General features: G+C 39.1%; 2 protein-coding genes across 6 annotated transcripts in view; both read left to right on the top strand.

Annotated features, from left to right (window-relative positions):
- Positions 1-21,836, top strand: part of BAG2 (BAG cochaperone 2) — a 406,790-nt gene that overhangs the window by 211,214 nt on the left and 173,740 nt on the right. The gene's annotated exons all lie outside the window — the stretch shown is intronic.
- Positions 1-21,836, top strand: part of BEND6 (BEN domain containing 6) — a 74,348-nt gene that overhangs the window by 41,197 nt on the left and 11,315 nt on the right. For 3 of the 5 annotated variants that reach the window (XM_077998738.1, XM_077998737.1, NM_001257859.2), the window contains 1 exon segment: positions 21,364-21,578. In XM_077998738.1, coding sequence (XP_077854864.1) covers positions 21,364-21,578 — 215 coding nt within the window. 5 annotated transcript variants of the gene reach the window in all.

Here is a 21,836-nt window from a genome sequence, read left to right as displayed (position 1 = left end):
TTGCCATTTCATTTTCTTCTCTTTCTGCCAATTCCCAGTCTTCTTAACTCTCAGGTGATGGCTTTACTTCTTACTTCGCTGAGAAGTAGGAGGATATGAAGCCACTGCCATCTCCCCACACCTGTGCTTCTGTACCCCCTTTACTTCCTCTTATTCATGAATAACCTATCCTTGTGAGTCTCAATCTCCTTCAGTGCACCAGATCCCATCCCCTTTTTTGTAATCAGGAACATTGCTCCAGAGATTCTGCCCCGTCTCCTGCAAGATTAGATTTTCCTTCTCTAATGAATCATTCCCATTAGTATCAAACATACTGTTATTTCTCCCATTTAAAAAAACCTCACTTTCAGACCATTTGCTTCTCTACCTTCTGTTTTTCTCCTTCCTCTTATGGAAAAACTCCTTAAAAGTCTTGACTATACACACTCTATTCAGTTTCCTCCCTGTTATTCTTTCTGGATCCCACTCCAATTAGATCCTTTAATTTCATTGTAATTTCTCTTCTCATGATCATCAGTCATCTCCATGTATTAGCTTGCTAGGGCTACAGTGACAAAGTACCAAAAACTAGGTGGCTTAAACCACAGAAATTTATTCTCTCACCAGTCTCGAGGTTGGAATTATAAACTCAAGGTGTCAGCAGGGCCATACTCCCCCTGCAGGTGCTAGGAAGAATCTGTTCAGGCTTCTCTCCTAGCTTCTGATTGTTCCTTGAATAAATCAGCATAACCCCAGTCTTCACAGGATGTTCTCCTTGTGTGCTTCTCTCTCTGTATCTAAACCTCTCCCTTCGTATAAGAACACCAGTCGTATTATATTAGGGCCCACCCTAATGACCTCATTTCAACTCAATTACATCTGTAAAAACCCTATGTCCAAATAAGATCACATTCTGAGGTAATAGGGGTTAGTCTTCTGACACATCTTTTTGGGGGACACAGTTCAATCATGATATTCTGCATTGCTAACCTCAATAGTCATTTATCAGTTGTCATCTTAAGTGTCCTGTTACCAGCATTTTGACACATTTGGACAACTCTCTGTCCTTGAAAAAGGTTCTTTACCTGCTTTCCAGGATACCAAATTCACCAGCTTTCCTCCCATATTGTTGGTCTTTCCATCTTATTCCATTTAGCTGATTCATTATCTCATCCTCTAAGTATTTTATGATTCCCCTGGCTCCTTACTTGGACTTTTTTCTTTTCTATCTGCATTCATTCTCTAGATGACCGACTCCAATAATATGGTATAAATATCCATCAATGAGGCTGGGCGCAGTGGCTCACACCTGTAATCCAGCACTTTGGGAGGCCAAAGCGGGTGGATCACTTGAGACCAGGAGTTTAAGACCAACCTGGGCAACGTGACGAAACTCCATCTCTACTCAAAATACAAAAATTAACCAGGCATGGTATTGCACGCCTATGGTCCCAGCTGAGGCTGAGGCACAAGAATTGCTTGAACCCGGGATATGGAGGTTGCAGTGAGCTGAGATTACACGACTGCACTCCAGCCTGAGCAACACAGTGAGACTCTGTAAAAAAAAAAAAAAAAACACACACACACATACACACACACACACAAAAATCAGTGAGCTATGCTTGTCAGATTTCTATCTCCTGCCTGGGCCTCTTTAACTCATTGTCTAACTGAATGCTTGACATGACTGATAGGCTAACATGTTTCAAACCACATTCCTTACCTCCCTCAACCTGTTTCTTTCTTCCTCATCCTAGCTAATGTTAATTTCATTGTTCAAGTTCCTTAAGCCAGAAACTATGATGTTATCTTCATGTTATCTTCTATTTCTGTATTTATTTTACATCCCACACTCAGTCCATTAGCAAATCCCACTAGCTTTGCCTTCAAAATATTTCTGAAACTCAATCCCTTTTACCACCCCTACTGCTGCTACTCTGGTCCTAGCCACCATTACCTCTCATCTATAATTAAGGTGGCATTGTAACTTGCATTGCTACTTCTGTTCTTGTTCCTATGAGGTCTATTCTCAACACAGCAGTGAGAATGATTCTGTTAAATGTAAACCAGTTCATGTCCTCCTGTGCTTAAAACTCTCCAGTGAATTCGTACCTCATTCAGTATAGAAATTAAAGTCCTTTTATGATCTTTGGTTCCTTACATGATCTGGCCACCTCCCCTCCACTTACTTCTCTGGCCTTGTTTTCTACTCCTCATCCTCTCCTTCTCTGTGATCCAGACAACTGGACCACTTACTTTCCCTCCGAAGACATCAGGCATGATCTTATCTTCAGTGTCTTTGTGCTTTCCATCCCCTCTGCCCAGAATGTTCTTCCTCCAGTTATCTATAGACCTTGAACCCCCACTTCTTTCAGATCTTCACTGCTAATTCAACTTTTCCCTGATCTTCCTCCCATCTAAAGTTTCAACCTTTTGTCTCCCAGTTTATATTATCTTCCCCTGTTTTGTTTCCTTTTTGGCACTTGCAAGTCTGTGTAATCTACTATGTATTTAATATTGTCTATCTCCACATGTCCCCACCACATACACACACAGTAGAATTTAACCCTGGAAACGAAGTAGTAAAGTTGGCAATTGACTGGACTTGTGACAACAGAAGTCAGGAATTGCCTACTGTCACTGCAGTGTTCATTTCTGCATTTATTCATTTTATTTATTTATTTTTTGAGACGGAGACTCACTCTGTCTCCCACGCTGCAGTGCAGTGATACGATCTCGGCTCACTGCAAGCTCTGCCTCCTAGATTCATGCCATTCTCCTGCCTCAGCCTCCTGAGTAGCTGGGACTACAGGCGCCCACCACCATGCCTGGCTAATTTTTTGTATTTTTAGTAGAGACGAGGTTTCACCGTGTTAGCCAGGATGGTCATGATTTCCTGACCTCGTGATCCGCCCATCTCCGCCTCCCAAAGTGTGCGGGGATTACAGGCCTGACCACCGCACCCAGCCCATTTATTCATTTAGTAAATATTTATAAAGTCCCTACTATGCGAAAGGGGCTATTCTAAGTACCTAGGAAACTCAATGGACAAAACAGTCAAAGATTCACGCTTTCATGGAGTGTGTGTGTGTGTTTGTGTGTATGTGTGGCAAGAGGGGATGGTTAAAAAACATACAAAAGATAATTAAGTAAATTATATAGTATGTTGGATGGTGAAAGGTGCTTTGGAAAAAATAGAGGCTGCAAAAAAGGATTACGTTTTGAGGGAGAGGGAGTGGCTTATAATGTTAATGGCATGGTCATAGCAGGCCTTCTTGTAAAGCTGCAGTTGGAACTAGGAAGATAACAGAAAGTTGAAATCTCTTGTATAATACTATTAAGAAAGGGGTCTAAGGGAAGACTATATGCTGATTATTTACTTTGTTTGCAATAATGTTCCTAACTCTTTAAGAATCAGGGCTGTTTCTATGTTTATAAAGCCTGGTAACTAAGAAAAATGGCAGAATGAATATGCCATTATAGACATTCAGGATGGCAAATGTGTGTGTGTGCTATGTGTGTGTGTTAAGCATTTAATACATATCTTGTGCACTACAACTGACCAACACAATAGGATGTGAAAGAAAATAAGTGATATATCTATTGTACAGAAAGGTATTAAATAGTCAGTATTTATCATGTGTACACCTAAGAAAAACAAAGCATCAGCCAAAAACTTAACTCTTGTAAGTAATGACATTTTAGTAAAGAATGAAAAATCAGTGTTTTTAGACTCCAAAAAACAACCGAAAATGGATTAAAGACAAACGTTAAGACCAGAAACTGTGGAACTTCTAGAAGAAAACATTGGGAAATGCTTCGTGGCATTGGTCTGGGAAAGGATTTTTTGAATAAGACCCCAAAAGCATAGGCAACAAAAGCAAAAAAAAAAAAAAAAAAAAAAAAAAGACAAATAGAATTACATCAAACCAAAAAGCTTCTACACAACAAAGGAAACAATCAACAGAGTGAAGAGACAACCTCCAAAATGGAGAAAATGTTTGCAAACTCTGCATCTGACATGGGGTTAATATCCAGAAAATATAGGGAACTCCAACAACCCAATAGCAATAAATCAAATAATTCTGTTTAAAAATGGGCAATAAAATTGCTGGGTCCATCAGCCCACTCCCCTGAAGTCATCGTGCAGCAGTTTCCTCTCTGCTTCACTCACAGGACCCAGGCAGGTGTCCAGGTATTAGGAGCACCCCCTCATCTGGTTCAGCAGCCTGAGTTGCTCCCTACCCTTCTTGGGCATAAATCTTGGTGCAATGGGACTCTCTCCACTCCATGCCCAGGCAGATCTCCAGGTATTCAGAGCACCTGCTCATGTGGATTAGGAGCTTGATTCACCCCACCCTTTCTGTACAGAGATTCACAGAGATTCTGTACACTGATGGCATGAAGGCCATCTCCGCTTCATGCCCAGGCAGATCTCCAGGCATTTGGAACACTTGCTAAGCTGATTCAGCAGCTTGAGCTGCCCCACCCTTCTTGTGCAGAGAACCAGGTGCAGGGGGATCCTCACTGCTCCACATTCAAGCAGATCTCCAGGCATCTATTGCACTCACTCTCCTGGATTAGTTTAGGACACCTCCCTCATGCCTGTGCAGAGAACTTGGGGCCAAGGAGATTTCCCAGCTCCACATCTAGGCACACCTCTGGGCACTTGGTGGCCACCCACTGGATTCCCCCTCAGTACTGATGCTTGTGCCTGCTATCAGGGAGCCTGTAGGTGGACCTGTCCATCCAGCCCTGCCCATTTTGGTCCCTCCTTTCCCTGCGGCTAAGCAGAGAGCACAGACCACTGTGTACTCTACCAATCAGCCCATTGACTGAGACCACAGAGAACTTCTCTCAGTAAGACAAGGATCAAGTCCATACCCAGCCACTTTGGTTGTAGCCAGATCTTACCTATAAGTGCCATGTACTGGCCTGTAGGTCAAACTGCACAGCCCAATATGAAACCTGCCAACAGAAGTGCATAGACCTATAGAAACGAAGCCAAAAGACCCTACCCAGTATTCACTACAGCCACAGGGAGAAAAGGGAAAGAAAAAGAAAAAAAATTTTAGGGAAAGAAAAAAAAGAAAAAAGAAAAAAATCATACCCACATGAAAAAGAAAAAGAAATCCAGAGAATACCTGTTACATCCTATACAAAATGAATATCACCAAGACATATAGTCACCAGACCCTCCAGGGCCAATGCTGAAGAAAAAATCTTTTTTTTTTTGAGACAGGGTCTCAGGGTCTCTGTTGCCCAGGTTGGAGTGTAGTGGTGCCATCACTGCTCACTGCAACTTCCACCTCCTGAGCTTGGGTAATCCTTCCACCTCAGCCTCCCAAGTAACTGAGACTACAGGCATGCACCACAATGCCTGGCCAATTTTTCTATTTTTTTGAGAGATGGGGTTTTGCCATGTTGTCCAGGCTGATCTTGAACTCCTGGGCTCAAGTGATCCACTACCTTGGCCTCTGAAAGTACTGGGGATTACAGGCATGAGCCACTGCACCTGGCAAGAAAAAAATCTTAAAAGCCACTAGAGAAAAATGCCAAAGGGAACCCCATCAGGTGAACAGTGGACTTCTCAACAGAAACCTTGCAAGGCAGGAGAGGTTAGGGGCCTATTTTCAGCATTCTTAAAGACAAGAAATTCCAACCAAGACATACATATCCTGATAAACTAAGCTTCATCAGTGAAGGAGAAACAAAATATTTTCCAGACAAGCAAGTGCTAAGAGAATGAGTTATTACTAGACCAGACTTACAAGAGTTTCTTAAGGGAGTTCTAAACATGTAAACAAAATAATGATACCCACTACCACAAAAACACACTTATGTACATTTTCCACAGATACTGTAAAATAACCACATGATAGAAACTACAAAGCAGCCAGCTAACAACTTTACAATAGGATCAAAAATTCACATATCAGTATTAACTTTGAATGTTAATGGTCTAAACGCTGCACTTAAAAGGCACTGAGTGGTATGTTGGATTAAAAAAAACAAGTAGACCTCATATGTAATGACACCCATAGGCTCAAAGTAAAGGGCTAGAGAAATATCGCAAATCGAGAATAACAAAGAGCAAGGGTCATGATTCTTATATCAGATAAAACAGACTTTAAGCCAACAATAGAAAAAGAAAGGACAAAGTAGAGCATTACATAATGATAAAAGATTCAATTAAATAAGAAGACTTAACTATCCTAAATATATATGCACCCAACATTGGAGCACCCTGATAAATAAGTACTCTAGACCTATAAGAAGACTTAGACAGCCATACAATAATAGTGGGGGACTTGAAAACACCCCACTGACAACATTAGACAGATCATTCATGCAGAAAACTGACATAGGAATTCTAGAATTAAATTGGACATTTGATGAATTGGACCTAAGAGACATCTACAGAATATTCCACCCATCAACCACAGAATATACATTCTTCTCATCTGCTCATGCAAAATATTGCAAGATTGAACACATGCTTGGCCACAGAGCAAGTCTCAATAAATTCAAAAAAATTGAAATTATATGAACCATACTCTCGGACCACAGTGGAATAAAAATAGTAATCAATATCAAGAAGATCTCTCAAAACCACACAATTACATGAAAATTAAACAACTTGCTCCTGAATGACTTTGGGTAAACAATGAAATTAAGGCAGAAATTTTAAAAATTCTTTGAAATTAATGAAAAAGAAATACAACATACCAAAATTTCTGGGATACGGCAAAACTAATGTTAAGAGGAAAGTTTATAGTACTAAACATTTACCTCACAAAGTTAGAAATATCTCAGTGATCTAACCTTTACACCTAGAGAAACTAGAAAAACAAGAGAAACCCCAAAGCTAGCAGAAGGAATCACTAAAGTCAAAGAAGAACTAAACAAAATTGAGACCCAAAAATCCATACAAAGAATCAATGAAACTAAAAGTTTTTTCTTTGAAAGGATAAACAAGATTGACAGACTGCAAGCAAAATTAACAAAGAAAAGAAAACAGAGAAAATCCAAACAAGCACAATCAGAAACAACAAAGGTTACATTACTGACACCACAGAAATACAAAAGATCCTCAGAGACTATTATGAACACCTCTACACATACAAACTAGAAAATCTAGAGGAAATGGATGCATTCTTGGAAACACACACTCTCCTAAGGTTGAACCAGAAACAAATTGAAACCCTAAACAGACTAATATCAAGTACTAAAATTGGACCAATAATAAAAAATCTGCTGAGCACAGAGGCTCATGCTTGTAATCACACCACTTTGAAAGGCCAAGGCAGGAGGACTGCTTGATCTCAGAGTTCGGGATCAGCCTGGGCAACAACACAAGACCTTATATCTATTAAAAATAAAAAGAATTAGCCAAGTGTTGTGACACGTGCCAGTAGTCCCAGCTACTCAGGAGTCTGAAGCAGGAGGATTGCTTGAGCCCGAGAGATGGCGGCTGCAATGTGCTGTGATTGCACCACTGCACTATAGCCTGGGTGACAGAGAGACCCTGTCTCAAAAACACACAGCAACAACAACAACAACAACAACAAAAACTACCAACTAAAAACACCCAGACCAGATGGATTCATAGCCAAATTCCGCCAGACATACAAAGAGCTGCTACCAATTCTACTGAAACTATTCCAAAAAATAGAGAAGGTAAGGACTCCTCTCCAGCTTATTCCACAAAGCCAGCATCACTCTGATACCAAAACTTTGCAAAGACACAATGAAAAAAGAATACTATAGGCCAATATCCCTGATGAACATAGATGCAAAAATCCTCAACAAAATACTAGCAGTTCAAATCAAACAGTGCATCAAAAAGTTAATTCACCACTATTAAGTAGGCGTCATTCCTGGGATATAAGGTTGGTTCGACATACACAAATCAATAAATGTGATTACCACATAAACAAAAGTAAAAACAAAAACCTTATGATCATCTCAATAGATGTGGAAAAAGCTTTAAATAAAATCCAACATCCTTTCTTGATAAAAACCCTTGAGAAACTAGGCATCAAAGGAACACACCTGAAAATATTAAGAGCCACCTGTGACAAACCCACAGCCAGTTCATACTGAACAGGTAAAACCAGAAGCATTGCTCTTGAGAACTGGAACAAGACAAGGATGACCACTGTCATCACTCCTATTCAACCTAGTACTAGAATTGGTAGCCAGAGCAATGAAGCAAGAGAAAGAAATAAAATGCATCCAAATAGGAAAAGAAGTCAAGCTATCTCTCTTTGCTGACAATATAAGTCTATACTAGAAAACCCTGAATATTCTGCCAAACATCTCCTGGAAATGATAACAACTCTAGTAAAATTTCAGGATACAAAATAAATGTAGGGCAGACGTTCTTCACAGAGACTCGCCAAGGTTTCCTGCTTCAACAGTGCTTGGACAGAACCTGGCGCTCGTCCCCCCCACCCCCGCCAGCCGCCCATAACCAGCCCTCCGCCGCCTCCTCACGGCACCCTGGGACCGTCGCAAGGCCTCCGCCGCCGTTCCAGCGCCGCATAGCCACCGCCACCTCCATGACTACCACGTCCCCCTCGCAGGTGCGCCAGAACTACCACCAGGAATCAGAGGCTGCCATCAACCTCCAGATCAACCTGGAGCTCTACACCTCCTACACGGGCTAAATGCAAAGGAGTGGGCATTACATTTGGAAAGAAAAAATGTGAATCAGTGACTACTGGAACTGCACAAACTGGCCACTGACAAAAATGATCCCCATTTGTGTGACTTCATTGAGACACAGCACCTGAATGAGCAGGTGAAATCCATCCAAGAATTGGGTGACTACGTGACCAACTTGCACAAGATGGGAGCACCAGAATCTGGCTTGGCAGAGCATCTCTTTGACAAGCATACCCTGGGAGACAGTGATAATGAAAGCTAAGCCTTAAGCTAATTTCCCCGTATCTATGGAGTGACTTCCCTGGTGACCAAGGCAGTCCATACATGTTGGGGTTTCCTTTACCTTTTCTATAAGTTGTACCAAAACATTCACTTAAGTTCTTTGATTTGTACCATTCCTTCAAATAAAGAAATTTGGTACCAATAATAATAATAATAAATGTACAAAAATTAGTAACATTTCTACACACCAATAACATTCAAGCCAAGAGCCAAATCAAGAGCACAATCCCATTTACACTAGTCAAATAAATAGATAAATAAAATACCTAGGAATACATCTATCCAAGAAGGTGAAAGATCTCTACAAGGAAAACTACAAAACACTGCTGAAAGAAATCACAAATGACACACACAAAAAATGGAAAAACATTCCATGCTCATGGATTGGAAAAATTGATACCATTAAAATGAACATACTGCTTAATCTACCAATTCAACATTAATTCCTATCAAACTACCAATGTCATGAACTGGAAAGCAACTATTCTAAAATTCATAAGAGACCAAAAAAGAGCCTGAATAACTAAAGCAATCCTAAGAAAATAGAACAAAGCCAGAGTCATCACATTATCTGACCCCAAACTATCCTATCAATATATAATAACTAAAACAGCATGGTACTGGTACAAAAACAGACATGTAGACCAATGGAACAGAAGAGATAACACAGAAATAAAACTATACACCTATAGCCATCTAATCATCAACAAAGTTGACAAAAATAAGCAATGGGGGAAGGACTTCTTATTCAATAAATGGTGCTGGGATAACTGGCTAGATGTATGCAGAAAAGTAAAACTGGATCCTTACCTTTTACCATATACAAAAATTAACTCAAGACGGATTAGAGATTTAAATGTAAAACCTCAAACTATAAGAATCCAAGAAGAAAACCTAGGAAACACCATTCTGGACATCAGTCCTTGAAAATAATTTATGACTAAGTCTTCAAAAGCAATTGCAATGAAACAAAAATTGACACGTAGGACCTAATTAAACTAAAGAGCTTCTGCACATCAAAAGAAAATGTCAACAGAGTAAACAGAAAACCTGCAGAATGGGAGAAAATATTTGCAAGCTACACATTTGACAAAGGTTTAACATCCAGACTCTATAAGGAACTTAAAAAATTGAACAAGCAAAAAACAAATAATCCCATTTAAAAATGGGCAAAAGACATGAACAGACACTTCTCAAAAGAAGACATACAAGTGGCCAACAAACATATGAAAAAGTGCTCCACATCACTAGTCATCAGAAAAATGAAATCAAAACCACAGTAAGATACCATCTCATACCAGTTAGAATGGCTACTATTAGAAAGCCAATATTAAATATACTGTTGTCAGTATATTTATGGACATACTGTTGTCCATAATGGCTGTACTAATTTATATTCCCATCAAGCATATGAGTTCCTCTTTCTCCACACCCTTGCCAGCATATGTTATTTTCTGTCTTTTTAGTAACAGTCATTCCAACTGGGGTAAGGTGAGATCTTAGTATGGTTTTCATTTGCATTTCCCTAATGATTAGTGATGTTGAGCATTTTAAAATATACTTGTTGGCCAGTTCTGTGTCTTTTTTTTTTTTTTTTTTTTTTTTTTTTAGAGATGGAGTCTTGCTCTGTTGCCCACGCTGGAGTGCAGTGGTGTGATGTCAGCTCACTGCCAACCTCCGCCACCTGGGTTCAAGCAATTCTCTTGCCTCATCCTCCCAAGTAGCTGGGACTACAGGTGCATGCCACCACGTCTGGCTAATTTCTTTGTATTTTTAGTAGAGAAGGGGTTTCGCCATGTTGGCCAGGCTGTTCTCGATCTCCTGACCTCAGGTGATCCCCCCGCCATGGCCTCCCAAAGTGCTGGGATTACAGGCGTGAGCCACTGCACCCAGCCTTCTGTGTCTTCTTTTGAGAAATGTTTATTCAGATTGTTTGTCCACTTTTTTTTTTTAAGTAATGTCAGCTTTCATTTTAGATTCAGGGGGTATATGTGCAGGTTTGTTACCTGGGTATATTGCATATTTTAAAATATTAAATATAGGGCTGGGCATGGTGGCTTATGCCTGTAATCCCAGCACTTTAGGAGGCCAAGGCAGGGAGATTGCCTGAGCTCAGGACTTGAGACCAGCCTGGGCAACAAGGTGAGACCTCATCTCCACTATAAATAATTTAAAAATTAGCCGGGCATGGTGGCTCATTCTTATAGTCCCAGCTATGCGAGAGGCTAAGGCAGGAGGATTGCTTGAGTCTGGGAGGCTGAGACTGCAGTGAGCTATGATCGTGTCACTGCACTCTAGCCTGGGTGACAGAGCAAGACTCTGTCTCAAAAAAAATAGTAATAAAAATAGCACTACCATATGATCTAGCAATCTCACTACTTGGAATTTATGCAAGGTGAAGGAAATCATTATGTGTAAGAGATATCTGCACCCCCATGTTTGATGCAGCACTTTTCACAATAGCCAAGATGTGGAATCCAAGTGTCCATCAATGGACAAAGGGATGGAGAAAATGTGGCATATATATATAGTGGAATACTATTCAGCCATAAGAAAGAATGAAATCCTGTCATTTGCAGCAACGTGGATGAACCTCAAAGACATTATGCTAAGTGAAATAAGCCAACCACAGAAATATGAATACTGCACGATCTCACTTATATATGGAATCTAAAAAGGTTGATCCAGAAATAGTAGAATAGTGGTTACCAGAGGCTAGGAGGAGTAAGAAAGAGGGAGATAGGGAGAGGTTGGTCAACGGGTACAAAATTACAGTTAGTTAGGAGAAATAAGTAGTAAAATCCATAAAACCACAAGGACCAAGAAAACTCAAGAGAAGACCACACCAGATAAAAGATACCAAGAAAACTCAAGAGAAGACCACACCAGATAAAAGATGCCAATAAAATTTTAGAAGCTGAAAAGCAGATGGATGAGTGGTGTCTGACTTAAAAATCTGAAAAAGCTGAACTCCAGTATCTGTGATGGAGGTGGGCAGAAGACAGGGAGAGAAGTTAAAAAGAAATAGGCTAAATTACATCAACAGCAAAAGCTTTCAAGAATTGGACCTGTGAAAGGAATTATGGTAGTACTGGTAGTGTGAAAACTGGAAAACTCATTGAAAAACCTGTAGGAAGACACTTTCAGGCCAGGCACAATGGCTCAATCTTGTGATCCTGGCACTTTGGGAGGCCAAGGAGGGAGGTTTGCTTGGGGCCAGGAGTTTGAGATCAACCTGGGCAATATAGTGAGACTCTTGTCTCTACAGAAAGTAAAAACTGTAGAGATTCAGTCTTTACAGTTCTTAGAAGAAGCAGTGTGGCATAGGAGCAAAGAGGTAAAAATTTGGGAAAGCAAAGCACCTGAGTTCAAGCCCTGCTCTGCCACCTAGTGTCTGTGTAACCTTGTGCAAGTTGTTTAACCATGCTGTGCCTCCTTTTTTTCATCTCTAAAATTGAAATAATAAAGTACTCACCTGAGTGACAGGGAAAGCATTCAGAACAGAGCCTGGCACATAGCAAGTATTTGTTGTTACAATGTTTGCTATCACAATTCAACATGGCCGGCTTTGTAGATGTGTGACGTGCAGTTACATAAGGCCCTGCTCTTAGAAGGGCCCACATACTGGTTAAAGGCTCTGCTGTCACCATCTTAAAATTCTTTAGAGGTTCTGAACAATGAGCACTGAATTTTTTGTTTGTGTTGGGCCCTGCAAACTATGTAGTCATGTAGCAAGTCCTGCAAGTCAATCAGGAAAAGGATGTGTTGGGAAAATTGATATTCCAAGCTACCTTCTCATTTCACACCAGGTGACTCACTAAGAACATAACTATACAGTTTAAATTAAAACTCCATGTTCTGATTTTGAATGGGAAGTACTGGTTTGAACACATAATAAATGTTGTCTTTAAAAAGTTGTAGTTTACCCAAAGCAATGTATAGATTGAATGCAATTCCTATCAAAATACCAATGACATTTTTCACAGAAATAGAAAAAACATTTTTTATAATTTGTATAGATTCGTGAAAGACCCTGAATAGCCAAAGCAATTCCGAGCAAAAAGAACAAAGCTGGAAGTATCACTCTGTCGACCTCAAAATATACTATAAAGCTGTAGTAGCCAAAGCTGCATGGTATTGGCTTAAAAATGGCACATTAGACCAATGGGACAGAATAGAGAACTCAGAAACTAATCCACATACCGACAGTCATTTGATTTTTGACAAAGCCACCAAGAACATTCACTGGGGAAATGTAGTCTCTTTAATAAATGGTGCTGGAGCCAGGCACGGTGGCTCACACCTGTAATCCTAACACTTTGAGAGGCTGAGGTGGGAAAATCACTTGAACCTAGGAGTTCGAGACCACCCTGGGCAAAACAGGGAGACCCATCTCTACAAAAACTGTTAAAATGAGCCTGGTGTGGTGGCACACACCAGTGGTCTCAACTACTCAGGAAGCTGCGTGGGAGGATTGCTTGAGCCCAGGAGGTTGAGGGTCCAGTGAGCCATGATCACATTACTGCACTCCAGCCTGGAAGATGAAGTGAGACCATGTCTCAAATTAAAAAAAAAAAAAAAAAAAAAAAAAGTCGTGCTGGGAAAACTATATAATTATTTGCAGAATGAAACTAGACCCTCACCTCTCATCCTATGCAAAAATCAATTCAAAATAAATCAAAGACCTGAATTTAAGACCCAAACAATGAAACTACTAGAAGAAAACATAGGGGAAACACTCCAGGACATTGGTCTGGGAAAATATTTTGTGAATAGGACCTTAAAAGCACAGGCAACAAAAGCAAAAATAAACAAACATTCTGATTTTAAAATGGCCAAGACAGAGGATCACTTGAGGCAAGGAGTATGAGACCAGCATGGGCAACATAGCAAGACCCTATTTCTACAAAAAAAAAAAAAAAAATTTTTTTTTAATGAGCTGGGTGTGGTGTCTTATGCCTGTAATCCCAGCTACTCGGGAGGCTGAAATGGGAAGATAGCTTGGGTCCAGGAGTTTCGGAAGTTTACAGTGTGCTGTGATCATGCCACTTTGTTCCTGGAACCAAGCCGGGTCCAGCTGTGTTTTCTCGAGGCCCAATAACAGGAAGCAGACAAACTAGGAAAGAAGGGAATTTATTGCTGTAACCGGATACAGGGAGAAGGCCAGAGATAATTCCACCAGACCAACTCAAAGTGTTGCAATTTTCTTAGTGCTTATATAGGTTGGGGTTATGTGCCTATGTGCAGTATAGCTTTGGCCTAAGTCTACTGGTAACTAATTTTGTTTCAACTAGAAGGTCAGAGACAAAAATGCTTGCTAAGTCTGATTAAAATGGCCCCACTACCTTCAAGGCCTGTCTACTGTGGTACCAGAGTGATTATTTCTATCTTATCTCCTTTACAGCTTGGTCCAGAGAGCTGCCTTAGACTCTCCAATGAATCTGTTCAAACAGCTGCCTCTGTTACCTTGACTCATCTCAGATACAGGTCCTGGCGCTAGGAATCAAAGACTGTCTCTATTATTTTGGCTTGCTCCAGGTTAGGGAGAAGCCCATGCAAGGCTCCTACTGATCATGTTTCATTTCTAGCTTTGATGTCTGGGCACTGATTTCCCTAGGTTTAACTATTTGCTCAACGTCAAGGCAGTGCTGTGGAAATCTGTCTGTGTAACTGGAGTGCTTGGCAGGCCTGTCTGTGTGACTGTCATGCAGGCCTGTCTGTGTGATTGTCAGGGAGAACTGGCCTGCCACAACTTCCCTCCAGCCTGGGTGACAGATAGAGACACCATCTCTTAAGAAAAGAAAAAAGAAAAAAAAATGGGCAATCTGAACAGATATTTCTCAATAAGACATACAAATGGCCAATAGGTATATGAAAAAAATGCTCAACATCACTGATCACCAGGGAAATACATATCAAAACCACAGTGGGGTAGCATCTCACCCCAGGAAGGATGGCTATTATCAAAAAGATAAAAAAATAACAAATTCTGGTGAAGATGTGGAGAAAAGCGAACTCTTATACACTGTGGGTGTGAATGTAAAAACAGTACAGCCACTGTGGAGACAGCACGGTTCACAATAGATAACGTAGGGAATCAACTTAAGTGTCCAACAACAGATGAATAGATAAAGAAAATGTGGCATAGATACACAATGGAATATTATTCATCCGTAAAACAGAATGAAATCCTGTCATTTTTGGCAACACGGATGATCATTATGTTAAGTGAAATAAGCCAGGAATAGAAAGCTAAACACTGCACGTTCTCATTTGTATATGGAAGCTAAAAAAAAAAGGTTAATCTCGTAAAACTAAAAAGTAGAACAGAGGATACAAGAGACTGGAAAGGGTAGGGGGAAGGGAGAGGTAGGGAGAGATTTATTAAAGCATACAAAATTACAGCTAGATAGGAAGAATACGTTCTAATGTTCAATATCCTTGTGGGATTACTATAGTTAACAATAGTATATATTTTCAAGTAGCTAGAAGGAGGATTTGGAATGTTCCCAACATAAAGAAATGATAAATGTTTGCAGTAATAGATATGCTAATCACCCTGATCTGATCATTATACATTATATGTATCAAAACATCATTATTTGCCCTATGAATATGTATAATTAAAATATTAAATAAAATCAAATTTAAACAAGTTTTCTAATATGGTTCCCTGAATAGTCCTAAAAACAGGAACTCAATAGCCAAGAGCACTCCTAGAAATTAGATGTGCCTTTGTAATATCATTAACCTTTAAAGGGAACGATGACTTCTTGGGTAAATGGCAGATTCCATGTCTTGCATACGAAATGTACAGAATAAGACTTGTGAAGAAGCTTAAGCAGGAAATATACAGGAACATTTTGTCATATCAGAAAGCAAGGAAGTTAGAACACGCAGATGTGTCAACTAGAAGAGCTTTCCACAAGCCAAAGATGGGACAGTTTGAGCATCAATAAGAATGACAACCACAATAGATAGACACATATTGTATTAATATATGTTTAAATGCATGAGTTCATAGTGGTATTCAAAAAAGAAAAAAAAGTAATGATCATCTGAAAACAACCAACTCGTAATTTTGAAAATTGGCACATACAAACCAAAATCAAGCATGTATCCTGCCATTACTATATGAAATGGACTTCTGGGTAACCAAACAGTTGATAAGAGGAAGTTTCCCTTTGTAGAACTCCAGCTAATAAATGAAGAAGAAAATTATTAGAATGTCACTATTTTACAACCCATCGTGACATAATGAATCTATGCAGTGATCATCCATAGCTGCTGAGATGACAAAAAAGCTAGCCAGGCATTAAATGCCACCTGATGGAAGTTAAAAACACTACCTGAATCCGATCAACCCTTCACATCTAACTACCAATCTACATCGAATACAGGGAACCAGAGAATATGTCAAATACCACCAAAGGGTGCAATCACAGCAAAATCTGACTATAGGAAATTCTCCAGGACAAATGACCCAGTTTCCACAATTAATAAATTGCAAGGGAAAAAAACTAGGAAGGGAGAGGAAACCTGTAGTTTATATGGAAGAGACAGCAACCGGTTGTAACGTATAGTCCTTACTGGATCTTGATTCAAACAAACTGTTAAAAAATAAGACCATCAGAGAAATTTGAACATTGACTATGGTTTTTTAAAATGATATTTAAAAACTATTGTTAACTATTTCTGGCTGTAGTAGTGGTGTTAACAGTTATATTTTTAAATACACCTTTTAGAGATGCCTACAGAAATTTTTACAGATAAAAATGAGATGATGCCTGTGCTTTGCATCAAATAATTTGGGGGAGAAAAGGGATCAGGGTATAAGTGGAATGAGACTTGCCATGAATTGAAATGGGAGAATTTGCTATTTTTGTTTCTGTTTAAAATTTTCCATTAAAAGTTTAAAAAAATATATCCAGGAAAACAACGTACTTGTGAAAAGATATTTAAACTCTACAAAATTATTGGTGAATATTTAACTGATCTGAGTAATGAATGACTTTCTAAGTATAAAATAAATGGATAATATACTAAGAAAAGACTGCTACTTTCAACTAAAATGAAAGTTTAAATTGTGTGTGTTTAAAATGTTATAAAATTAAAAGATAAACACTTTGAGAAAAATATTTGCAACTCAAGAAAAATAAAAGGTTAAAATGCTTAATATATAAGGGAGTTAATAATAAAGCTAATACATTCTGCTTATAATGTGCTAGGCACTCTTGTAACCACTTTACAAAAACCATTTCAGTTCTTATAAAATAGAAAAAGTACCAAGATCCCATGCTCCAATAGATAATTGATAGAAGAAATTCTAATAATCAATAAACAAATTATATTTAACTTCACAATAATTAAATAATTGTAATTTAAAATGTACTAAGATTTTAAGCTATCAAAAAAATGAAGATGGTTGTTACTGATTAACACCTATTGTTGGTGGCACAGTGATATGGTCAATTTCTTATATTGCTGGTGGGAGTGTAAGTTGGAAAAATGTTTCTAGAGAGCAATTCAGCAATATGAATTGAATCTTGAAAGCATTTATATCTCTTAATGCTGTTATGCTCTCAGGAATGTATAGCATTGACATGATCAGAGGTGCATATGAAAATGTAGATGCAAGAAGGTTTATCAAAGCTTTATTTGTAATTAAGAAAATTGGGCCTAGCAAAGGGGCTCCCCACTGTAATCCCAGCGCTTTGGGAGGATCACTTGAGCCCAGGAGTTCGAGACCAGCCTGGGCAACATAGGGAGACCCCATTTCTACAAAAAATAAAAATATTAGCCAGGCAGACCCAGCTACTTGGGAGGCTGCGGTGGGAGGATTGTTTGAGCCTGGGAAGTCAAGGCTGCAGTAAGCTGTGATCATGCCACTCTACTCCAGCCTGGGTAATAGCAGGGCTCTGTCTAGAAAAAGAGAAAGAGAGAGAGAGAGAGAAAGGAAGGAAGGAAGGAAGGAAGGAAGGAAGGAAGGAAGGAAGGAAGGAAGGAAGGAAGGAAGGAAGGAAAAGAAAAAAGAAAAAAAGAAGCATTGGAAGCAACCAAATTTCCAAGTGAGAAAAGGAGCATTTAAAGAAGTTATAGGACTGGGCGTGGTGGCTCATGCCTGTAATCCCAGCACTTTGGGAGGCCGAGGTGGGCAGATCACCTGAGGTGAGGAGTTCAAGACCAGCCTGGCCAACATGGTGAAACCCCATCTCTACTAAAAATACAAAAATTAGCTGGCATGATGCACACCTGTAGTCCCAGCTACTCAGGAGGCCGAGGCCAGAGGATCACTTGAACCTGGAAGGCGGAGGTTGCAGTGATTCGAGATCATGCCACTGCACTCCAGCCTGGGTGACAGAATGAGACTCTGTCTCAAAATAAGTAAATAAATAAATAAGTTACAGAACATGAATATATTGGATATTAGGGAAAATAGCCCATCAACAGGTGAATGGATACATTAATTATGAAGTAATGGAATGTTAGCAATAAAAAGAAATGAATTATGGTACACACAACATGGATGTGTTAAACTATTATGCGGAGAAAAAAGACAAAAAAAAGGGAGAATATACTGTTTGAGTTCATTTATATGGAATTCTAGAACAAGTAAAATTTATCTACAGCTAAAGAAGTCAGATTAGTGGTTGCCTCTGAGGTAAGTCCAAGGATTGATTTAGACAGGATGTAAAGGAACATTCTGGGAGGATGGAAATGTTCTATCTTGATTAGGTGTGTTTTTAATGGGTGCACCCATTTGTCAAACTCGTCCCCTTTACCTATGAAATTTCTGCTCAGACTTCATGTAAGGTTTTGCCTTTAACTGTATGTAAATTAGACCTTAAAGACTCATATTTTCCAAGAAGATTTAATAAAACAGGCAAAATATTCACCTTACCATTTTAATTGGAAAAAAAGAGGCATGATACAATGCAATGTATACAGCATGGTTCTAATTACGTAAAAGAAAATACATTAATAAAACTAGAGATACACAGGCAGAAATAACAAGAATGATGTATGCCAATGAACATATACAAACGTAATTTGAAAAAAATAGTAAATATTCTTGTAGTCCCACTTCATACCAAATTCCCTTTTTCTTCTTACGTTCTAGACTTCACCTTCTTTCAGTTCCTCATATGAAGAAGGTGCTATTCCCATGCCTCTAATGACCCCCTCATTCTCTTCAGCAATTTAATCCCTGCTCAGTCTTAAGTTGTCAGATGAATCTTGACTTCCTCAGAGAAGCCCTGCTTTCCCCATCCAAGTCAAGCCCTCCCATTCCCCAGGCTGGGTCAAGCACCTTATGCTGCTGCTTTGTGCCATTTAAGAATTGTGATTTTTTATTTTTTGCATATACCTCAGGTAAACCAAACTGCAAAGTTAAGGGCAGTGTCCTCCACACTGCCAAGAGTGCCTAATACTTCTGACACCAACTACACATGCAGGAGTTTCCCGAAACCACCCTCATATTCAATAATTTTCTCTAATAGAAAAACTCACAGAACATTCATTACAAGGAAAGGATACAAATTAGAATCGGCCAAAGAAAGAGGGCAGAGTCTGGGAGGTTTCCACATGTGTCAGGCTTTGGTTGTCTCAGGATGCCTTATGCCCATAGCATCTATATGTGACAATCCACATAAAGTATTGTCTATCCAGAAAGCTCACCAGAGCTCTACTGTCCAAACTTTTTATTGGAGCTTCATAATGCAGGCATGATTGATCGGTTGATTGCCTGCCCATGTGGTTGAACTCAGTCTCTAAATCATATGGTTGGTCTTTCTGGATTTCAGGCTGTGGCCAGCTGCCACCCTAAGGCTATTGCATGTGACTTGGCCCCACCATGAGTCAGCTTATTAGCATAAACTGTCAGGCATGGTCCCAGGAGCTCATGATGAGTGGTGAAGACATTCCTGTCAGTCAGGAAATTCCAAGGATTTAACAGTTACTTCCCAGGAACTCGGACAAAGGCCAGATCGTTCTTTGAGCAGGGCAAAATTCTTGCTACACAGGTGGGTTTGTAAATAAGTCTCCCCTTCACCCCTCAGACTGTAAGCTCCAAAAGGACATGGATCACATCTGGTTTTGCTCCCAGTTTTATCCCTCACACCTAGCATAGTGGTTGGCAAATACTGAGAATCTGCATAACATAGACTTGGGAGGCAGCCAGTCTGAATTTGAATCTTGGCTTTTCTCTTCACTAACTGTGTGTGACTCTGGACGAATTACTTAACTTCTTGTTGCCTAACTGACTTCATCTGGAAATGACAGGTAAAGATAATACCTATCTCAGAGAGTTGCAATGAGTATTGGATGAAAGAACATCAGTGAAAGTCTCAGAATAGTGCCTGGCACAGAGGAAAAAAACTAGATAAATGTTTAATATTATTAAATGCTTGATAAGTAATTACTGATGGAATAAGTGTCTGGCACATGAAAGGTGCTAATAAATGTTTTTGAAAGAACAGAAAATAATATTTTCTTCTTTAGTAGTTTTTCCTTTAATATAGTACCATATACTATATACTATACTACATACTATATACTATATATAGTACCATATATACTGATTTGCACATCATTAATTATTCTAAAATTGTAGCTCAATAATATGCTTGAGAAAAGTATAAAAAAAGTTTCAGAGTTTTTTCACCTCTCCAGCAGGCTGTTCCCTCAACCATGTAGTGAGGAACTGAATTAGACAAGGTTCAAGATCTCTTCCAACTCCAACAACATGTTATTTGTCCTTAGGAAACAAACTAGATATAACAACAGAGAAGACCATTTTACATGGAGGCATGAAAACTTTGAATGTGTAAGTTTCCATTTTAAAAAAAGGAACAAAGAAAATATTCCATTGATTACCAAAATTCATCTTTAATATATCACAACACAAGTTTGAATTGTAGCAGTACATTTTTAATAATTTGATGAAATTTGACTCCCTTGTAAACCATACACGGTCATAGAAAATTTATTTTCATCTGTGAGAAATGGCTAGTTTTATCTTGGCACATAAACAGGCCTAATGTAAGCTTCTAGAAGGTTATTGATAATAGAATCAGTAATAGCTCCAAACAAGAGATTCAACTCAACATCTTCAAACAAAACCCCAGCAACTAGAAAGAAAAGAATCAATTTTTAAAACATTATTTTTAGTTACAAAGTAATGCATATTCATTTAACTGCAAAAACCAAATGTTTTTTCATTGCTTTATTATTATTAAGCAATTACTAAATTATTTAATAATAAAAGTAAATATGTTCCAAACACCTTTCCTGCCATGTTTATTTTCCAAAGACAGCAGATGTTAACAGTTTGTTCTGCATATTTCTATGCACATACACTCAACAAAAAAAAAATGTACATATGCACCTTTTACCAATGGTATTTGTAAAGTGTACTTTTTCTTGCCATTTTAGTGTTACCACAAGCAGTCACCCAGTTTGAAGAATTGGTTGGTATGGCTGAGGCTCTGCTTAAGGGTGGAGGAACCATGTCTACATCTGCATCCACCCTCTGGAGAGCAACAAACAACTCCTCGCCAGATTCATTTGCCTCAACCTGCAGTAATTCTAACTCCAGTTCACCAGATTCCTTAAAGCCTGAAGAAGAGCATCAGACTGATGAGAAACAGGTCAGGTGCAATAACCGCCTTATTGTTCTTTGGAATACAGTTAAATAAAAAATTTAAATACGGGTAGACAATGATCATTGTTTTATCAGATAACTATTGGATAAACTAGTTTTATGCAATAGGAATATTACAATTATTAAGTACTACAAAAAAGAGGCATAAGGTGACTGGGTGTGGTGGCTCACCTCTGTAATCCCAGCACTTTCAGAGGCCGAGATGGGCAGATCACGAGGTCAGGAGATTGAGACCATCCTGGCT

This window comes from Macaca mulatta, chromosome 4 (genome assembly GCF_049350105.2).
Source record: "Macaca mulatta isolate MMU2019108-1 chromosome 4, T2T-MMU8v2.0, whole genome shotgun sequence".
Taxonomy (NCBI): Eukaryota; Metazoa; Chordata; class Mammalia; order Primates; family Cercopithecidae; genus Macaca; species Macaca mulatta.
Note: the sequence above shows the minus strand (reverse complement) of the source record. Positions and strands in the feature narration are given on the sequence as shown.